Source organism: Magnolia sinica, chromosome 18 (assembly GCF_029962835.1).
Source record: "Magnolia sinica isolate HGM2019 chromosome 18, MsV1, whole genome shotgun sequence".
Lineage (NCBI taxonomy): Eukaryota > Viridiplantae > Streptophyta > Magnoliopsida > Magnoliales > Magnoliaceae > Magnolia > Magnolia sinica.
The window spans coordinates 36,066,732-36,083,011 of record NC_080590.1 but is presented as its reverse complement, the minus strand read 5'-3'; the positions used below and the strand labels follow the sequence as shown (position 1 = coordinate 36,083,011).

Here is a 16,280-nt window from a genome sequence, read left to right as displayed (position 1 = left end):
AGCCGAGCCGAGCTGAGGCCAACTCGACTCGGTCTGACTCGATGTACACCCCTAATTAAGATCCATGACTCGTGATTCTCCTGCCGTTGTATCCATCTCAAGTTCTTAAAGACAGTCCAATGAGTTACTCCTCGTATAACCCAAATCCATACTGTTTAACGTGGACACTATACATTAACTAAGGCATAAATATCATCCTATCACAAGGATCGCATGGTTATCAGGTACTATGAATGAGATCGACCATATCATATTCACATGTCCAGTGGCTTAGAGCTCATAGTAGTAGATTAGAGCTCACATTAATTGTTTTTCGGGCACAGCTAGAAGGTGAACAACACTCGTGCATTGAAATTTTTAACCTTTGAACTTCTGTTTTCAACCGTGGATTTTTCCTGTGCAAGTTTAACCTACCTGATTAGTAGACAACTTCATTTTTTTATACAAGGAACGTTCAATAGGCCCAGATCTATCTAAAAATGTGTTCCAACCCCCACTTACATGAGGAGTCTTCACTGATTCACGGCCCTTTAGCTAGAGGTGCACACAGTTCGGTTCAGTCCGATTTTGGAGTGAAACCGGAACCGAACTGTTGCTTATGGTTCTAGGATTTTCAAAATCGGAACCGGACTGTTAGCACCCCAGAACCGAACCGGAACCGGATCGTGAAAACCGGTTTTGTTCTGGATCGGTTCCACGGTTCTGGACTTTTTATAATCTAGCCCAATTTGCATGTTCTATTTTATAATTTAGTCCATGTCCATTTGTGTTGTGATCCATTTGATGAATGATTTAGATAATGTATATGGCATGAAAAAATTCATTTATGAAAGCAATCAAAGGGTGCATCGTAAACCATAAATCATGAGTCAAATATACAACTAAAATATATTGTAAACTCACAATTCAGCAACTCTAAAGTCCAAAAGACGAGAGAGGGAGAGAGGGAGAGAAAAGATGATCATTCTTGTTCGTTGCTTCACATGCGAGAAGGTGATTGGTAACAAATGGGACATGTATCTTAATCTTCTCCAAGCCAATTACACTGAAGGAGATGCTCTTGATGCATTGGGCTTGGTCCGCTATTGTTGCATGCGGATGCTCATGACTCACGTCGACCTGATTGAGAAGCTCCTCAATTACAACACTCTGGAGAAAAGTGAGGCCTCATAGATGAAATGGTGGCGCTTATCGATGTGATCCTTAGCTCATGTGACTTTGGTGGCCCACTGTATATGCGAATACTAGAACTGAGATTTTGACTGGTGAAGACAGGGAGCCTTTTGCATCTGACCCTTGATTTGAGTATGAATGCAAAGGAAATTAGAATGTCTTTTGTGGACCCTTGATTGAGAGGAATATGGTTTGCTAATAGCATTTTTGGTGTATATATATATATATATATATATATATATATATATATATATAAAATTAGTAAACTCATGATTCCAGGTTCATTCGCTCGACCGTATTATACCTTTTGGTTCCAAGTTCGGTTTCACGGTTCGGATCCACGGTTCGGTTTGGTTCTACATACCCCCAAACCGGAACTGAACCGAACTAAACGATTCTTTGATTTTTGGAACCGGAACCGGAACCGGTGCACTCTAGAACTGGACCAAACCAGACCGTTTGGTCGGTTCCAGTCTCGTTCCACAGTTCTACCAGTTCGATGTGCACCCCTACCGTCAGCCAACGGATTCTTGAGTTAATACAGATAGAGTAACATCCAAAAGCACCATCATAGCCAGTTGGGATTTCAACCATCTGTAAGATGGGAAATTCTCAACCCACCAGAAAAAAATTCAGCAAGTATCCATGTTTCATTGAGAAGTATCAAAAATTTCAACGGCTATGACCTTTCAATGCAGAAATTGTTTCTAAATGGTTTGGATCTTTGACTCTGAAATATACAGCCCTGCTTTCACAAGTTAAAAACCGGACACTCTGACCCAAGCATTGTATGATGCCCGTAGGGTGGAAAACCATCCTTGTTAGTCTAAGTTCTGTATGGAACTATCGTACAAAATGTCCCTAACATTATCTGACGCCTAGAATTTTGTATCAAGTATGGTCCACTTTCCATCACCATCCAATCTTTAAGATTCTCCAATAGCGTCACTTGGATGTCGGTCCCACTTTCCGTCGCGATCGATCACAGTCTGTTGTTGATCAAATAGTGGTAGAAGATTCATATAGAGCTTGGCTTGAATGTGTCTACTTCCCACCTTCAAATCGTGCAAGAAGATTTTGAACAGCTTTAAACACTCAAATATCAATTTATAGAAATCGACCATTATCTAATCAATTTGATCTGGCAATTCAGATGGTACATCATGCAGTAAAACTCAATACCCACCAAATGTGGAATTGGATTACAGTAGAGGTGTTTGGTTGCACCAAATACCATCATATTTATTGATTAATCAGGCCAATTTGGTGCAAAATATCATGACATTTCATGATTTTTAGTGCAACCAAACACACCCATTACACATTTTATTAAAATTACACCATGTTGTAGACGTAGTTGTATTGGAAATACAGGTAACAAACTAGTGCAGGCTCCAAGAGCACACAAAAGTAATTCAAGTGGAATTACAGGCATTTATCAAATATATGTCCAACTAAAATATTATATCAAAAGCAAGTTGGGTACCGAAACAATACCAATTTCTTCTCTGTCCGTCGGCATCCCAGCTCATCACAGGAGATGAATCAGCTCTTACTGTGCCTGCTCAGTAAGTCCCATAGAAGAAGACTTGGAGACTTCCTGTGAAATCAATACATGGTTGTACCTGCATGAAGGATAACCTCATTTGGAAAGACATTCCTATTGATGTGAGCTGTCCTATGTGCACAACAGAACCAGAAACTAATTCGCACCTTCTCCTACATTGGCCCTTCATGAAGGCTCTTTGCATGAAATGCGGACTTTTGCAATAACATTCAGACTGGATAACCATCTCCTCCATTGAACGACATATAATTCAAAATTGAGACTGAAGGGATTTGTTGTTGGGAGAAGAGATCCCTTCCGTGAGCTGTACCCGAGCCGAGCCGAGTAGAGCTTGGCCTAGATCAGCTCGGCTTGGCTCGGCTAGCTGGCTACCCTAGCTCAAATTCAGCTCGGCTTGGCCAGCAGGCTATCCCAACTCGAACTCAACTCGGCTCGGTTCTCAAGCCTGATTGGCTAGCAGGCTACCCCAGCTCAAAGTTGGCTCGGCTTGTTCCTCGAGCCCGACTTGCTAGCTCAGCTCAGCTTGGTCAACGGCTCGAGCCGAGTTCAAGTTTAGGTTTTAGGGTGTGTGTGTGTGTGTGTGTGTGTAGTGAATCTAGTTCGAGTCAAATCAATTTGATCATAATCAATTTCCCAGCTGAGTCGACTCGAGCATGGACTCGGAACTTGATTATGATCAAATTGATTGGACTCGAACTGGATTTACTATATATATATAGAGGCATGCTCACCTACGCACCTATGCACGTGCGCACCTTTGCACACGTGTCATGGGTGTCAAATCCGAACGGTCCATAAGATGCGGAATCCCATGAAACTTCAGGAGGTGAATTTTCACTCTGAACTAAGATTTTGGTGGGCCATAGCAAAGAGAAATTCAAATCAAGGGAAGAAATTGTTTGCATTTTTTATGGCTCACCTAAGTTTTGGTTCAAAGTAAAAATTGGTACTACAGAGTTTAATGAGGTTCTACTTCATGTGGACCATTCAGATTTTCAAGATTCATCACATATGATGAGTTCTCAAAAAAGTTCGTATGTAGTTCATACAAATTGGTTCGTAGGTGAGCGTTCCGCTATATATATATATATATATATATATATATATATATAAAGTGAATCGAGTTCGAGTCGAATCAATTTGATCATAATCAAGTTCCGAGCTGAGTCGAGTCGAGCTTGGACTTAGCTTGACATTTTGTCGAGCTCAAAAAATCAGCTCAGCTCAGCTTGAATCCAATTTCGAGCTGAGTCGAGTTGAGCAAGTTAACTAAGCTAACTCAGATCTTGTATAGCTCTACTTCTCGACCACACAACAATACTGGTAAAAAAAAAAATTAAAAAGAGAGAGAGAGAGAGAGAGAGAGAGAGAATAGACAAATCACAACACAAATATTTCGGTACGTTTATCAATTCACATTGATCCACTATGCTCAAGGCTAAAAAAGAAACAAACCTCTATATAATGACTGACTCTCTCTCTCTCTCTCTCTCAAATGAAATAAATTAGGGTTGACATAAAACTCTGTGAAATTATAAGATTACCCTCCCGGTGACATGACCCCCGGCAAGCTCAACACAGAATTCAACCGGTGACAATGCTAGCTGGATGAAGAGTACATCTATACATTTGTCAATTGACAACCTCTGCTTCCTGGACACCACAAATTAAACTTTGATCGATCAGCTCCAGAAAAAAAAAACATAAATGTAGGTGGTTCGGTGAGCCTCTTTTGTGAGCGTCTTGGACGATTTAGCCAATCTCTTCCATTGCTCTGTGAGTGTGGCAGAGGCAACTGCACTATTTTTGGGCTGATATTTTCCTGTTTCATGTTTTAGTGAACTTTCCTTCTAGAAGCCTGTTTGATTTTTCGGCTCAACTTTAATTACCTTGTAAATAGGTCCTAGATAATTACTGCATTTTTCCCCATGCTGACAGGGAGCAGATTAGGTGTTAGGTGTTACTCCTACCGAAGGGTCCAGCTTGATGATGTGTTGTATATCCACACCGTCCATCCATTTATCCAGCTCATTTTAGGACGGTATACCAAAAACTATGAAGATCAAAATCTCATGTGGACCACACCACAGGAAACAGTGGTGATTGAGTGCCTCGCCATTAAGAATTTCAAGGGGCCATCCAACCTGTTGATAATGTCAAGAAGATCCGGATGAAGAGAAAATAGAAAGTTCAGATGTGGCCCACAAAAAGTTTGTAATGGTTACTCATCAGTATTTCCATTGGTATGATCCACCCGATACTTGGATCTTTATGATTTGGGATCTCATTAACAGATAAACGGCAGGGATATATATATATATATATATATATATATATATATATATATATATATATATATATATAACTAGTACGTACGAACTAGTTCGCACGTGAGCGTTTCCAAATATATATATATATATATATATATATATATATATATATATATATATATATATATATATATATATATATATATATATATATATATATATATATATATCAAGGTGGACCCCGCATGGATAGGGTAACAGTTACCCAGATGACAGCTAATCCACTCTTATGGAGACCGTCTCTTATTACCTTTCTTAATACTAAAATGGAGAAATTTGCGAAATAAATGCGACGCCCCCAGATGTATTTGGCTTATCTGCAATGCCCATTCGTTGTGCCGTCTGAATTTAGGATATGATCCCAAAAATGAGGCAGATTCAAAGCTCAAGTGGACCATACCAGAAGAAACAGTGGGAATCAAACACCTGCCTACAATTAAAAACTTCTTTAGGCCCCTAGAAGTTTTGGATCAAGCTGATATTTGTGTTTTCCCCTTACCCATGTAACCCTATGAAGTTAGATGACAAATAAACCTCATTGTGGGCCCAGTGAAGGGAACAACTTTCAATGTTAGGCGAAGGCCACTGTTTCCTTTCGTGTGAGCCATTGAGCGTTGGATCTGCCTCTGATTTCGGCTCATTCCCCAAAATGTTCTGATATAACAGATGGATAACATATACATTACGGTGGGGCCATGGATTAAAGTCAATACATTCGGACTGGTTTTCCAGGTGGAATAACTAACCCGTTTTCAAACTGGATGAAAAAGTAACAATTGCTTATTTATCAGGGATTTACATTTATCATGGAAAATCAAGCAGGCTTATATTTTCCTAGATACGACACCCATTATATCATGTCAAGGGAAATGAAATTCATACAATTAAAGGAGTCCTAATTTCCCGAATAATGCCAAGACCAACAAAAATTCCAAACCGTGCTCTTTTTAATGCCATCTTCTTTTTCCCAAAGAGAGGAGAATTGTGGGGCCATGTGGTCTGTGTTTGACATCCAATCCGTTCAACAACGCAGTCCACCTTCATGATCAGGCAAAACAAAAAATCAGCCAATCCAATCTTCCAAAGGACTATGAATGAATTTAGAATTTTTGGGTGATGTACATTGTTTTTTTATAGTGTGGCCCAGCTGATGATTGGATCAGCCTAGTTTGGGTTATTCTAATCATCATGCATGGATGCAGCTGGTGGACAGGTATGCGCCATGGTGGGTCCCACAATTTATTGATGTTACCACCCTTTAGAGAGAATAATTAAGGGCATTACGGGGTAGTCTCCTCGAATTTTAAAATATCCGATGGTCCAATTTCAACATACAACTGTCTGCAAATCATAGGTTAGGCTTGTTCAACCAATCTGATTTTGGGACTATCACTTAGCAACAGTGTGTTCCAAAAATTAGTTGGCCCCATTTGAGTTACAACTTAGGAGTGCCTGCATATCAAGCATCACAACACAGCTAGAGTATCAAATAACTCCCCATTCCATTTAAAAAAAAAGAAAAAGAAAAAAAAGAGAGAGCATATATGCAATTTCAATCCAGACACCCAAATTGTAGTGTTAGATCATAGACCAAGAGTTCCATTTGTAGGATGATTCCATCAAGGGGTCAAAACTAAAATGGCCAACAGTTGAAATACGACAAGACAAATCATATGGTTAACATCATTAAATCAGTGTGCATTTCAGGCCATGACCCAACCAAAATGGAATTTGGGCTAAGTTGCTGGTATGGCAGAAAAATCAATTGATTCTATTTCTGATTCTGGCTGTTAGCGGGCATGTCGTATGGACAGTCCATATTGAATCAGCCACATTGTTGGACCAATCTTTACAACAGATGCAGAAAAGAGATGTCAATTTATTGAATTCCATGAGTTTATTAAAGGAAAGGAAAAACAAGAATTACATACATTCTTTGTGGTTCCTATGCATGAGAGAGGTTTTTTGGTTTCTGTTTTCATTTTTCCATTGAGAGGTTTTTGCCCAAAAAGTCTCTTTAAAATAGCTATTTCAACATTCACGAGATTTGAAACACAGCTCGTTATATACAAGAAAACCACTCCAACTGTTTTGTAGTACCGCCAAGTGGGCCCTTAAAACTACATGAATACCATACCTCGATGAGTGCTGCCACAATACCAAGCGTAATTGTTCTTGCACATCAGGAGCCTGTCAGCGGTTATTGTTCTTGCACATCAGGGGCCTGTCAGCGGTTATTGTTCTTGCGCATCTCTCGAGCCATCTCCCGCAGCTCCTCTGGAGATGGAGGCCGAGGACCCTCTGGCGGATACACAACGTATGACCGCTGCACATTAAACAAGCACAAACGCCTGGAGGTTGGAACGGTGAATTTACAAATGTAAACACTACAAGCTTGCTTGTGAGGTGAAAACAAAATAAACAGTAAGATATCAACTAGACATTCTGGTCGATATTAAAAACATAACAGATGGTCCTGTCATAAGGGGGCCACATGTATACTAAGGAAATAGAAGATGAACTGACAAATAGTTAGAAATAGTTCACATTTCTATTTAGATCTTGCACTTAGGAGTTGTTTGGATGCCTGTGAATGGGGCAAACTGTAAAAGATTTACAGTCTGTGTTTGGATGCTGAAAAATGCCTGTAAATGATTTACAGAGTGTAAAACAGACTGTAAATCATTTACAGCTTCCAGCCCCATTTGATTTACAGGCAAAAAGCTGTGATTTCATTTACAGGCTCTCCGTTTACAGCCTAACAGCTATAATAAATGGAAAGAATGGCTCTCCATTTACAGCACTGAAATAATTTACAGGCTATCCAAACACAGAATCATTTGCAGCTTACAGCCAAACATGACAGGCTGTAAATGATTTAACACCTGTAAATCATTCACCACTTAACCATTCACAGTCATCCAAACAACCCCTTAGAAAGCACAAAACAGTTTACATGTCTGTTCAAATACTTGCACTTAAGGCTGTCAATGGGCCGGGGCCTGAGGTAGGTCTCGGCCCCGATTTTGAACTGTTTCGGGCAGGGGCATTGGCCCAGCCCTATTCAAAATTCTGATTTTAAGGCCTGAGCCCAGCCCATTGACACCCCTACTTGCACTTGGAAACAAAGAGGTTTCTATCCTGACATGCTGCCATAGGATACGTCCAGACTTTCACCATTAGATCTTGTCTTTTCTAATGATCCAAACCATTCGTGCGATCGACCTCACCATGGATAGGAGAAGGTGAGGCCCGTTTTATAAACAGCATGGATAATTGAAAGAAGACCCCAAATCCGAAGGCGGAAAAGTCCTGGCGTATAGGTTGGGATATTCTAGCAAACCTCTAAGGCCAATGGCAGTCAATATAAGTGCAAGTGCACATATCTTGACGCTCATGATTCCAGTTCAATTTCTAGGGCAATAATCAGAAGTTCCAGTTTTGGAGATCATTTAACACATTTAATTGTTTACATTTTTCTATTTTTAGTTTCAAATATTTCTTTGTGAAATTTCCCCAAAATTATCCCGACAAAAACTCCAAATTTAAGAATCTATGAGGAAATTTTAGTGCCAAGAAATAGCTGATAATAAGATCTGTCACTCCGCCTGTAACCCAACATAAAAAAAATAAATTAATCAAAAAAAAAAAAAAAACCAGCAACAGCAGCTACTCTCCTATGCTAAGAAAACAGACCTTTATACCTACCAAATTCATCCAACAATCCAACCCACACAAAAATCTAACAATCCAACAAGGAATGCAGTAACTAGAACAGAAATTCGATCAAACACAGTAATTTGGGATGAAATTCAACAAAAAAAAAATACTTAGCCAGATATTAGGAAGAAGGAGAATCCACCCCTTTCTCATCAAATTCAAAAACTTCATGTCACCCTTAGATCTTAAATACTACCCTAAATAGAGGCATTCTAAAATCTTCAATCTCCCTTACAACTTCGAATATCATTGTCCTACATGCATTTAATTCAAAGTAAAAGTACACGATTATGCCTAAGTTTAATTTATAATATATATATAACAAAACAAAAGAAGCAAAGTTCAAATTGTGCCGCAGGGGTGATTTGGCCAAATGGTGAATTGGATTTCAACTTCTCCTGTCCCCTGCCACATGTAAATAGGACTTCTGATTCACAGAATGATCTGCTCAAAGCCTGAGAATTTGGGATTCCTGTTGCATAGCGGTTAGTCTGCTCTTAACTGCATTTTTGTGTGGACATGACAGCAATGGTCTTGGAGGACCCAAGGCGAAGAAGGCCCTGATAGAGTGGGCCACACAGGTTGACGCGCTGAAGAACGCTGATCCGCAGTTTTTAGGGGTGTGAGCTGCACTGTTCTGATCTGCTATCTCAGCGAATCTTTCATCCTCAGTTTTTCTGCTTTATTGTCTTTTCTGTTTTTTCTGTTTTCTGTTTCTTTTGTTTTTCTGTGTTCCAGTTCTTTTCGTTCTATGAAATCACCTTTCATCTTTCAAAAAAAAAAAAGGCCTTGGAGGACCCTGTGACGCTACTCAAAGTATGAAATAGCCACCTCAACCGCATCAAATCTCAGCCCTCAAGTAAAAAATGACTACTAAATAGAAGGGGGGAAATACTTATTGTAGTATAGCTCTGTCTGTTTGGCCATCTTCTCAGCTGAGTTCTGCGTTTGGTTAGGACCTCAACATTCCCCTAGAATCATCCCCGAATTACTCACCTGTGTTACCTAGGCTTGGACTTAGCACTCACATTTACATCAGACTGAACATTGATATGGGGCACCACCGTGTGGATGGGCCATAAGCTATAAATCTTAGTTATTGGACCAATATGACCAACTGATTGTTATGAGCTTGCCTGGTGAATGTGGTCCATTGCTCTTTGAGTGACCAATCACCCCTTTTCAGGGAAACTGATTGGATGACCACCATGGTCTCATTGCTATGATTCTTGGGCTATCACTGTATTTGTGGCTTTGGGGAAGATTACTAATAGTTAATGTTATTTTGCAGGGTTAGGGTTGCATTGAAAAATGTATTTGGGGCAAGGTTTTGCATATCGATATCAGGCCGCATATCGGCTATGCCCAACAATGATATGATGGGAGCGGTATTAGATCCAGACACTATGAGCCTGTATTGGCTTCTTTTCTTTTTTCCAAAAACTACAGAAAATTTATTATGAATATAGGAACCAACATAGAACACCAGAATCTTTTTTTTTTTGGAAAGGTAACATTAATTTCGTTAAAAAAGAAAAAAACGTACAGACTCGAAACAGATCCGCTAATCTGCTGAGATGGCGGAAAAGCTAGGATCCCAAAAAAAGAAAGATTACAACTCTGAAACTTATCGACGGAAGAGGTCCATTCCGCTATGAAATAGATCACCCTTTGCACAATACAATCGAACGAATTTGATATTCGGTTAAAACATCTTCTGTTAGAACACCAGAATCTATCCTTTAAAAAATATTTTTAACATGTACTCAATGGTCAATCTGACCATTGTTTGATAAGAACATTGCCTGTCGGCTTGACCTGTTGAAAGTCAACCAAATAGGCCCCAATCCAACACAAATCAAGCATGACATATAGATAATGCCTATTGAAACCCAAGCCAAGCCCTCAGGCCAGGTGTAGGGGCCTAAGTCCTGACCCTTCAGGGGACCCTAGTTTGAAACCCGAAAAATGGGCATAGTTTATTTTTATTTCTTTTTGTGGGTTTTCACTGGTTTTAGTCTTAATGTCTTACCTATCGTCCTGTATTTCAACGATATATCAGCAAAATATCACAAACATCACATGATATTTGCAAATAACGATACATCAGCATATATTGACAATGTTATCATGGATACATGGGAATTTTCGCAATCTCAGATGATTACTTATCTCTCACTTGTGATATACCAAATATCAGCCAATATTTTGGGCAATACATTCAACACATTGAACACTGGCACCTAGCATTGAGATGCTCATATTGGTAGCAAAAAGAGGTTGTGGAGCTCATGGCCATGGTAGAAACAATAGGCCGATGCAGTTAGAAGACACTGAGCAGGAAATATGTCAAATATATGGCGTGCTTGAATTGGTTGTTGATAAAGGCGATAGTTTGAGCCCTTGAAGGAATGAACACGTGTATTGGAGGTAAGGAGAGGATGAAATCTTGGACATTGCCTAGTTTGAGCCCTTGAAGGAATGAACACATGTATTGGAGTTGATGTGTTGGAATTCCAATGTAAACTCCAACCCAATGAATTTGTTGGTTGCCTAGTTGATATGGAAACTCTTTGAAATTTGAATGAAAGGATTTTTTGAACCCTAGGTGGGTAAAATTTGTGGCCACACGATTGAAGTGTCATGCTTTAATTTGGTGGCAACAAGCACAAGCAAATGGGGAAAGGAAGGGGAAGGCAGGAAATACATTATGGCAGAAAATAAAATAATGTTGTAAAATAAGTTTCTGCCCATTGACTATGTTCAAGTGTACAAATGGTTTCATCATCTAAAAATATTTTCGTATTCAAGAGTATATGGAGAAGTTCTATGATTTGATGAGTCAGAATGAGCTTCACAAAACAAATGATTAATTGGTTTCTCATTATCTTAGTGGGTTGATGGCACAAATTCAAGAAAGCTGACATTGCAACAAATATTCACTCTTGAGGAAGTTGAAGCAAAAGCAAGAGGAATGTGACTAATAGATCTTAGGAACATGGATCCTCTTCAACGTCCATGAATAATGGGGGTAGGGGTAAATGAATCACGGTGGATGGCTCCAACCATAGTAAGGCTCAGGGAAAGGGATTGCAACCAACCACCCATCAAAATTCAAGATTGGTCCTCAAAGCGCCTTAATGTGCGAAGAGTGGAAGGCAAGCTTTGCTCATGGAATACAAGAGATTTGGTTGAGTGATAGGGGCCATGTTGCGACTCTTGCCTTATTATTTCCAAATCAGTGTAGTTGTTCTGCTTGCTAGCTCATGTTTGGGCTAGATTGGCCTTGGTTGTTGGTATATTATATTTCTTCTTGATAAACTAAAATTATCACTGAAAAGCAAGGTATCCCAAATCGGTTACGTATCGGCCGTAACGGTAATGGTGGGACTCGTTACGCGATACGGAGTCGAAACGGCCGTTATGGAATTATGTGACCGTAACGGCCATTACAGGGCCGTTACGGGCCATAACAGCCATTACAGACCCGTAACGGCTATTACGGGCCCTGAAAAAAAAAAAAAAAAAAAAAACCTTACCTTTTTTTCCTTTCTTTTCTTCTTCTTCTTCTTCTTCTTCTTCTCGAGCAGCTGCGGCTGCTTCCTCTTCTTCTTCTTCTTCTTCCTCTCTCTCTCTTTCACTCTCTCTCTCTCTCTCTCAATCTCTTCTTTCCCCCTTTCCCTCTTTTTTTCTTTTCGTTTCCCTCTCTCTCCATTTTTTTTTAAAATTTGCTGCAGCTGACTGCTGTAGGTACGTGTCACGCAAAGACAAGTGCTGACACTCCTCGAGCTCCGAGTTGTGCGAACGGTTCAAAGGAGATCAAAGTTAGATGGGCTCCACAGTGATGTATTTATTACATCTACACCGTTCACCTATTTTTAGAGATCATTTTAGAGCACCAGCCAAAAAATGAATTATATCCAGAGATCATCTGGACCACACCAAAAATAGCAGCAGAGATAACGATTTTCATGGTTAAATAATTTGTAGGGCGCACGGTAACGTTTATTTTCCATCCAATCAGATCAGACCCGAGTGGGCCCCACCATAATGTATATATTTTATCCATATCGTCCATCCATTTTGCCACGTCATTTTAAGTCAGGATTCAAAAAATTAGTAATATCCAAATCTCAGGTGGACCACACCATAGGAAATAGTGGTTATAGAATGCTCACCATTAAAAATTTCCTAAAGTCCACTGTAATGTTTATTTTCAATCTAACCTGTTAATTGGGTCACATTGACGTGGATGAAGGGAAAACACACATGTCAGCTTGATCTAAAACTTTTCTAGCCCTCAATAAATTTTTAACGATGAACGTTTAATAATTATTGTTTCTTACGGTGCAATCCACCTAAGCTTTGGATGTGCCTCATTTTTGGGCTCATGCCCTAAAATTATTTGGCAAAATGGATGGATGGTGTAGATATAACACATTCATCATGGGTGAGGCCCAAAAAACTTTGACACGTGTGCTGCACTTTACATCTAAGTCCCTCCTAATTCAAGCCTTAAAAAATTGTACACGAGACATATATTAACTTGAAATTTGACAATTAAATTATGGACTGCAATTGCTAACTCACAATGCCAAAATCAAATTATTTGAATAGTTTTAATTGTTAATTTGTGAACTTTTATTTTTTAAAATAGGGCCTTTTGATTATTATTATTTATTTTTTATGATTCACTATCCAATAAATGTCCACCAATTTATAAGTGGGATAATGACAATAAATGGCATGAATTTGAGGCTGATTTGGAGAATAAATTGGTCCTCCAAGTCGGCCCCAAATTGGCAACGCCATCTACCTGAATTTAATTTCATTTTTTTAAAGAACTATTGGGAGAAATGATATCAAGATGTTAAGTATATAAATTACATATTTAAAAAATTAAATATATGAATTTTGTAGTCAAATTCAAGTTACCTGGTTAAAAAATTAATCAGACAGTTCGATACAACTTCTCACCAAAGAGTGGACCGTTACACCACCATAAACATGTTCCAATTTATAAATGAATGCATATTTGGAATGCTTAAAATATTTTGGATTTAATCCATATTTTTTCATATTTTTTTGGCAAAAAAAAGAAAATTGCGCCGTTAAGGGCCGTTACGCCCCCATATCCGTATCGGTTTCGGAGGGCACCGTTACGCCAACCGATACCGATATGGGACACCTTGCTAAAAAGAAGTAGGAAGAGTGGGAATCACTCTACTGAATACCATCTTAATGGCCCTAAAAATCAGGCCAATCCATGACTTAGGTGGGCCACACCACAGGCAACAATCAAGAGTAGATGCCCACCCACTAAAACCTCCCTGATTGTTTGTAGGGCCCATTAAGAGATGGTTCAGACATCCCACCCCTCCATTGTATGTGTGCCACTTGGATGACTCGCACCAAATTTCATTCCATCCAAAAACTCAGATGGGTCCCACCAAGTGCTTCTAGATGTTTTAGGCATGATTCACGGTTTCAAACGGTGTGGCCCACCTGAGTTCCGCATATGGTTGATTATTGGGACATCCCATAACCTAGAGGGAACCCATCAAATGCACGGTATGGATCTCGAAAGCACATCAAAGCGGGGCCCACAGAGCTCAACTTCATGGGAGCTTCATAGTACTTTTTCCCTATACATCTGCACACACACACACACACACACACACACCAAAAAAAAAAAAAAAAGATTTCAAGTGCTACAGCTAAATGATTGACATGTCATATAGTGACTGGTTCCTTGGATATAGATGATACAAAGCAATGAGCTAGTTATTTCTAGATTTCAACCCTGCAACATTGAAGAAATAAGAAAAGAATATATTGAAATAAAGCATATCAACTGACAAAAGAATAGTCTGTCATTTTTTGTTCTATTACTTCATAAAATGGCAAGGAAAATTATTGCTGTCTACAAATTCTTGAACAGAGAACAACAAAAGCTTCTTAGTCACTACATCAAACAATTCCCATTAATGAAACATGTAAATCCATTGGAATGTGTGTGTGGGTAGATAGAGAGAAAGAGACTAACATTGCCCATGATTTTCTTGAGATTGTCGGAGTTGTTGGCGAATGTGTACATGAGAGTGATCGGGATCGACACATAAAGACCGAATTTCACTATCTCCAAGATTCCCTTCGACGTTCCCAGAGACGACATTCTTCTCTCTGTAACAAAACCCTATATTTGAAGAAGATGATGTATTTTCACACTCTCTCCCTCTATCTCTCTCACTTGCAAAACCCTAACATCAGAACCTTAGAAAAGAGGAGATAAAAAGAGAGAAAATGTCAGTGGTGCTATTTATAGTTCAAGGTAGATATGCAGTGTAGGTGTACACATACCAGATTAGAACCGAGCCCAGCTCTGTCCAAGTCCAGCCCACCCGAGCCCAGCTCAAGATGTTTATGCTGGGTCCGAGCCCAAGTATTCCTACATGGACGCAGATTGCGTACTGACAGCGTCAGTAGCGTGATGGCTACTGACAGTGCCCTGTGGGCCCACGATGTATGCATCCAATCCATTCCTTTCATCCATTTTTCCAAGGCTCTTTCACTATATGGCCAAAAAATGAGGCATATCTAAATTTCATATGGACCACATCAAAGGAAAAAGTGATGATTGAACACTTACCATTAAAAACTTCTTAAGAGCCACAAAAGTTTTAGATTAAGCTGATATTTACCTTTTCTTTTTATTCAAGGTATCTGTGACCCAATCAACAAGTTCAATGATAAATAAACATTACAGTGAGCCTTAGTAATTTTTTAATTGTGGATATTTAATCGCCATTGTTTTCTTATGGTGCAGTCTACTCAAGATTTGGATCTCTCTCATTTGCTATGAATATCTGGAAAAATAGATAAATGGCTTAAGACACACACATACACATAGGTACTTCCCACGGTACACATTTTATCCATACGCTCCAATCATTTTTTTTCATGTCATTTTGGGTTATGGTCAAAAAAATAAGGCATATCTAAGATTCAAGTGGGCCACACCACAGGAGAAGCGGTACTAATGATACCAACTGTTGAAACCTTCCTAGGGCCCTTTGATATTTATTTACCATCTAACCTGCTCATATGGTTATATGGACCTGGATGAAGGTAAAAAACAAATATTAACTTGATCCAAAACTTCAGTGACCTTCATAAGTTTTTCAATTGTAAGTGTTTAATTCCCATTTTGTGGTCCTCTTGAGCCATGGATCTGCATCATTTTTGGGCTTGCAACTTAAAATAACATAGAAAAATGTATGGACAGTGTGGATAAAACCCATATATCACGTGGCCCCTCAAAGCCCCAACCAGCCTCTAACAGTTTAACCAAAGGCAATGATCGGGAGAAGTAATATGAGCCTGGAAGGAAGATATAGCTAGGAAGACTATAGAAGTTGGAAAATGAGAGAGCCTTCGGCGTGGATTATAAGCTTGGAAGATGAGATGAGTTCACCCTTGATTTTTACAAG

General features: G+C 39.3%; 2 protein-coding genes across 2 annotated transcripts; one reads left to right on the top strand and one right to left on the bottom strand.

The window, feature by feature from the left end:
- Positions 1-906: 906 nt before the first annotated feature.
- On the top strand, positions 907-1,344 carry LOC131232702 (DNA-directed RNA polymerases I, II, and III subunit RPABC5-like). The gene has a single exon (XM_058229125.1). The coding sequence runs from the start codon at positions 958-960 to the stop codon at positions 1,171-1,173; it is 216 nt and encodes a 71-aa protein (XP_058085108.1). The 5' UTR covers positions 907-957; the 3' UTR covers positions 1,174-1,344.
- Positions 1,345-6,929: 5,585 nt separating this feature from the next.
- On the bottom strand, positions 6,930-15,089 carry LOC131233448 (uncharacterized). The gene is made up of 3 exons (XM_058230156.1): positions 14,837-15,089; positions 7,295-7,396; positions 6,930-7,260 (listed from the first exon to the last, which is right to left on the bottom strand). The coding sequence occupies exons 1-2, from the start codon at positions 14,963-14,965 to the stop codon at positions 7,298-7,300; spliced, it is 228 nt and encodes a 75-aa protein (XP_058086139.1). The 5' UTR covers positions 14,966-15,089; the 3' UTR covers positions 6,930-7,260; positions 7,295-7,297.
- Positions 15,090-16,280: the final 1,191 nt, after the last annotated feature.

What these genes read in the sequence shown, in the direction of transcription:
- LOC131233448 (XM_058230156.1), bottom strand. Translation starts at nt 14,965, where the DNA reads ATGTCGTCTCTGGGAACGTCGAAGGGAATCTTGGAGATAGTGAAATTC. An exon ending in TCAAGAAAATCATGGGCAAT is followed by an intron (nt 7,397 to 14,836) that starts GTTAGTCTCTTT and finishes TTTAATGTGCAG; the next exon opens with CGGTCATACGTTGTGTATCC.
- LOC131232702 (XM_058229125.1), top strand. Translation starts at nt 958, where the DNA reads ATGATCATTCTTGTTCGTTGCTTCACATGCGAGAAGGTGATTGGTAAC.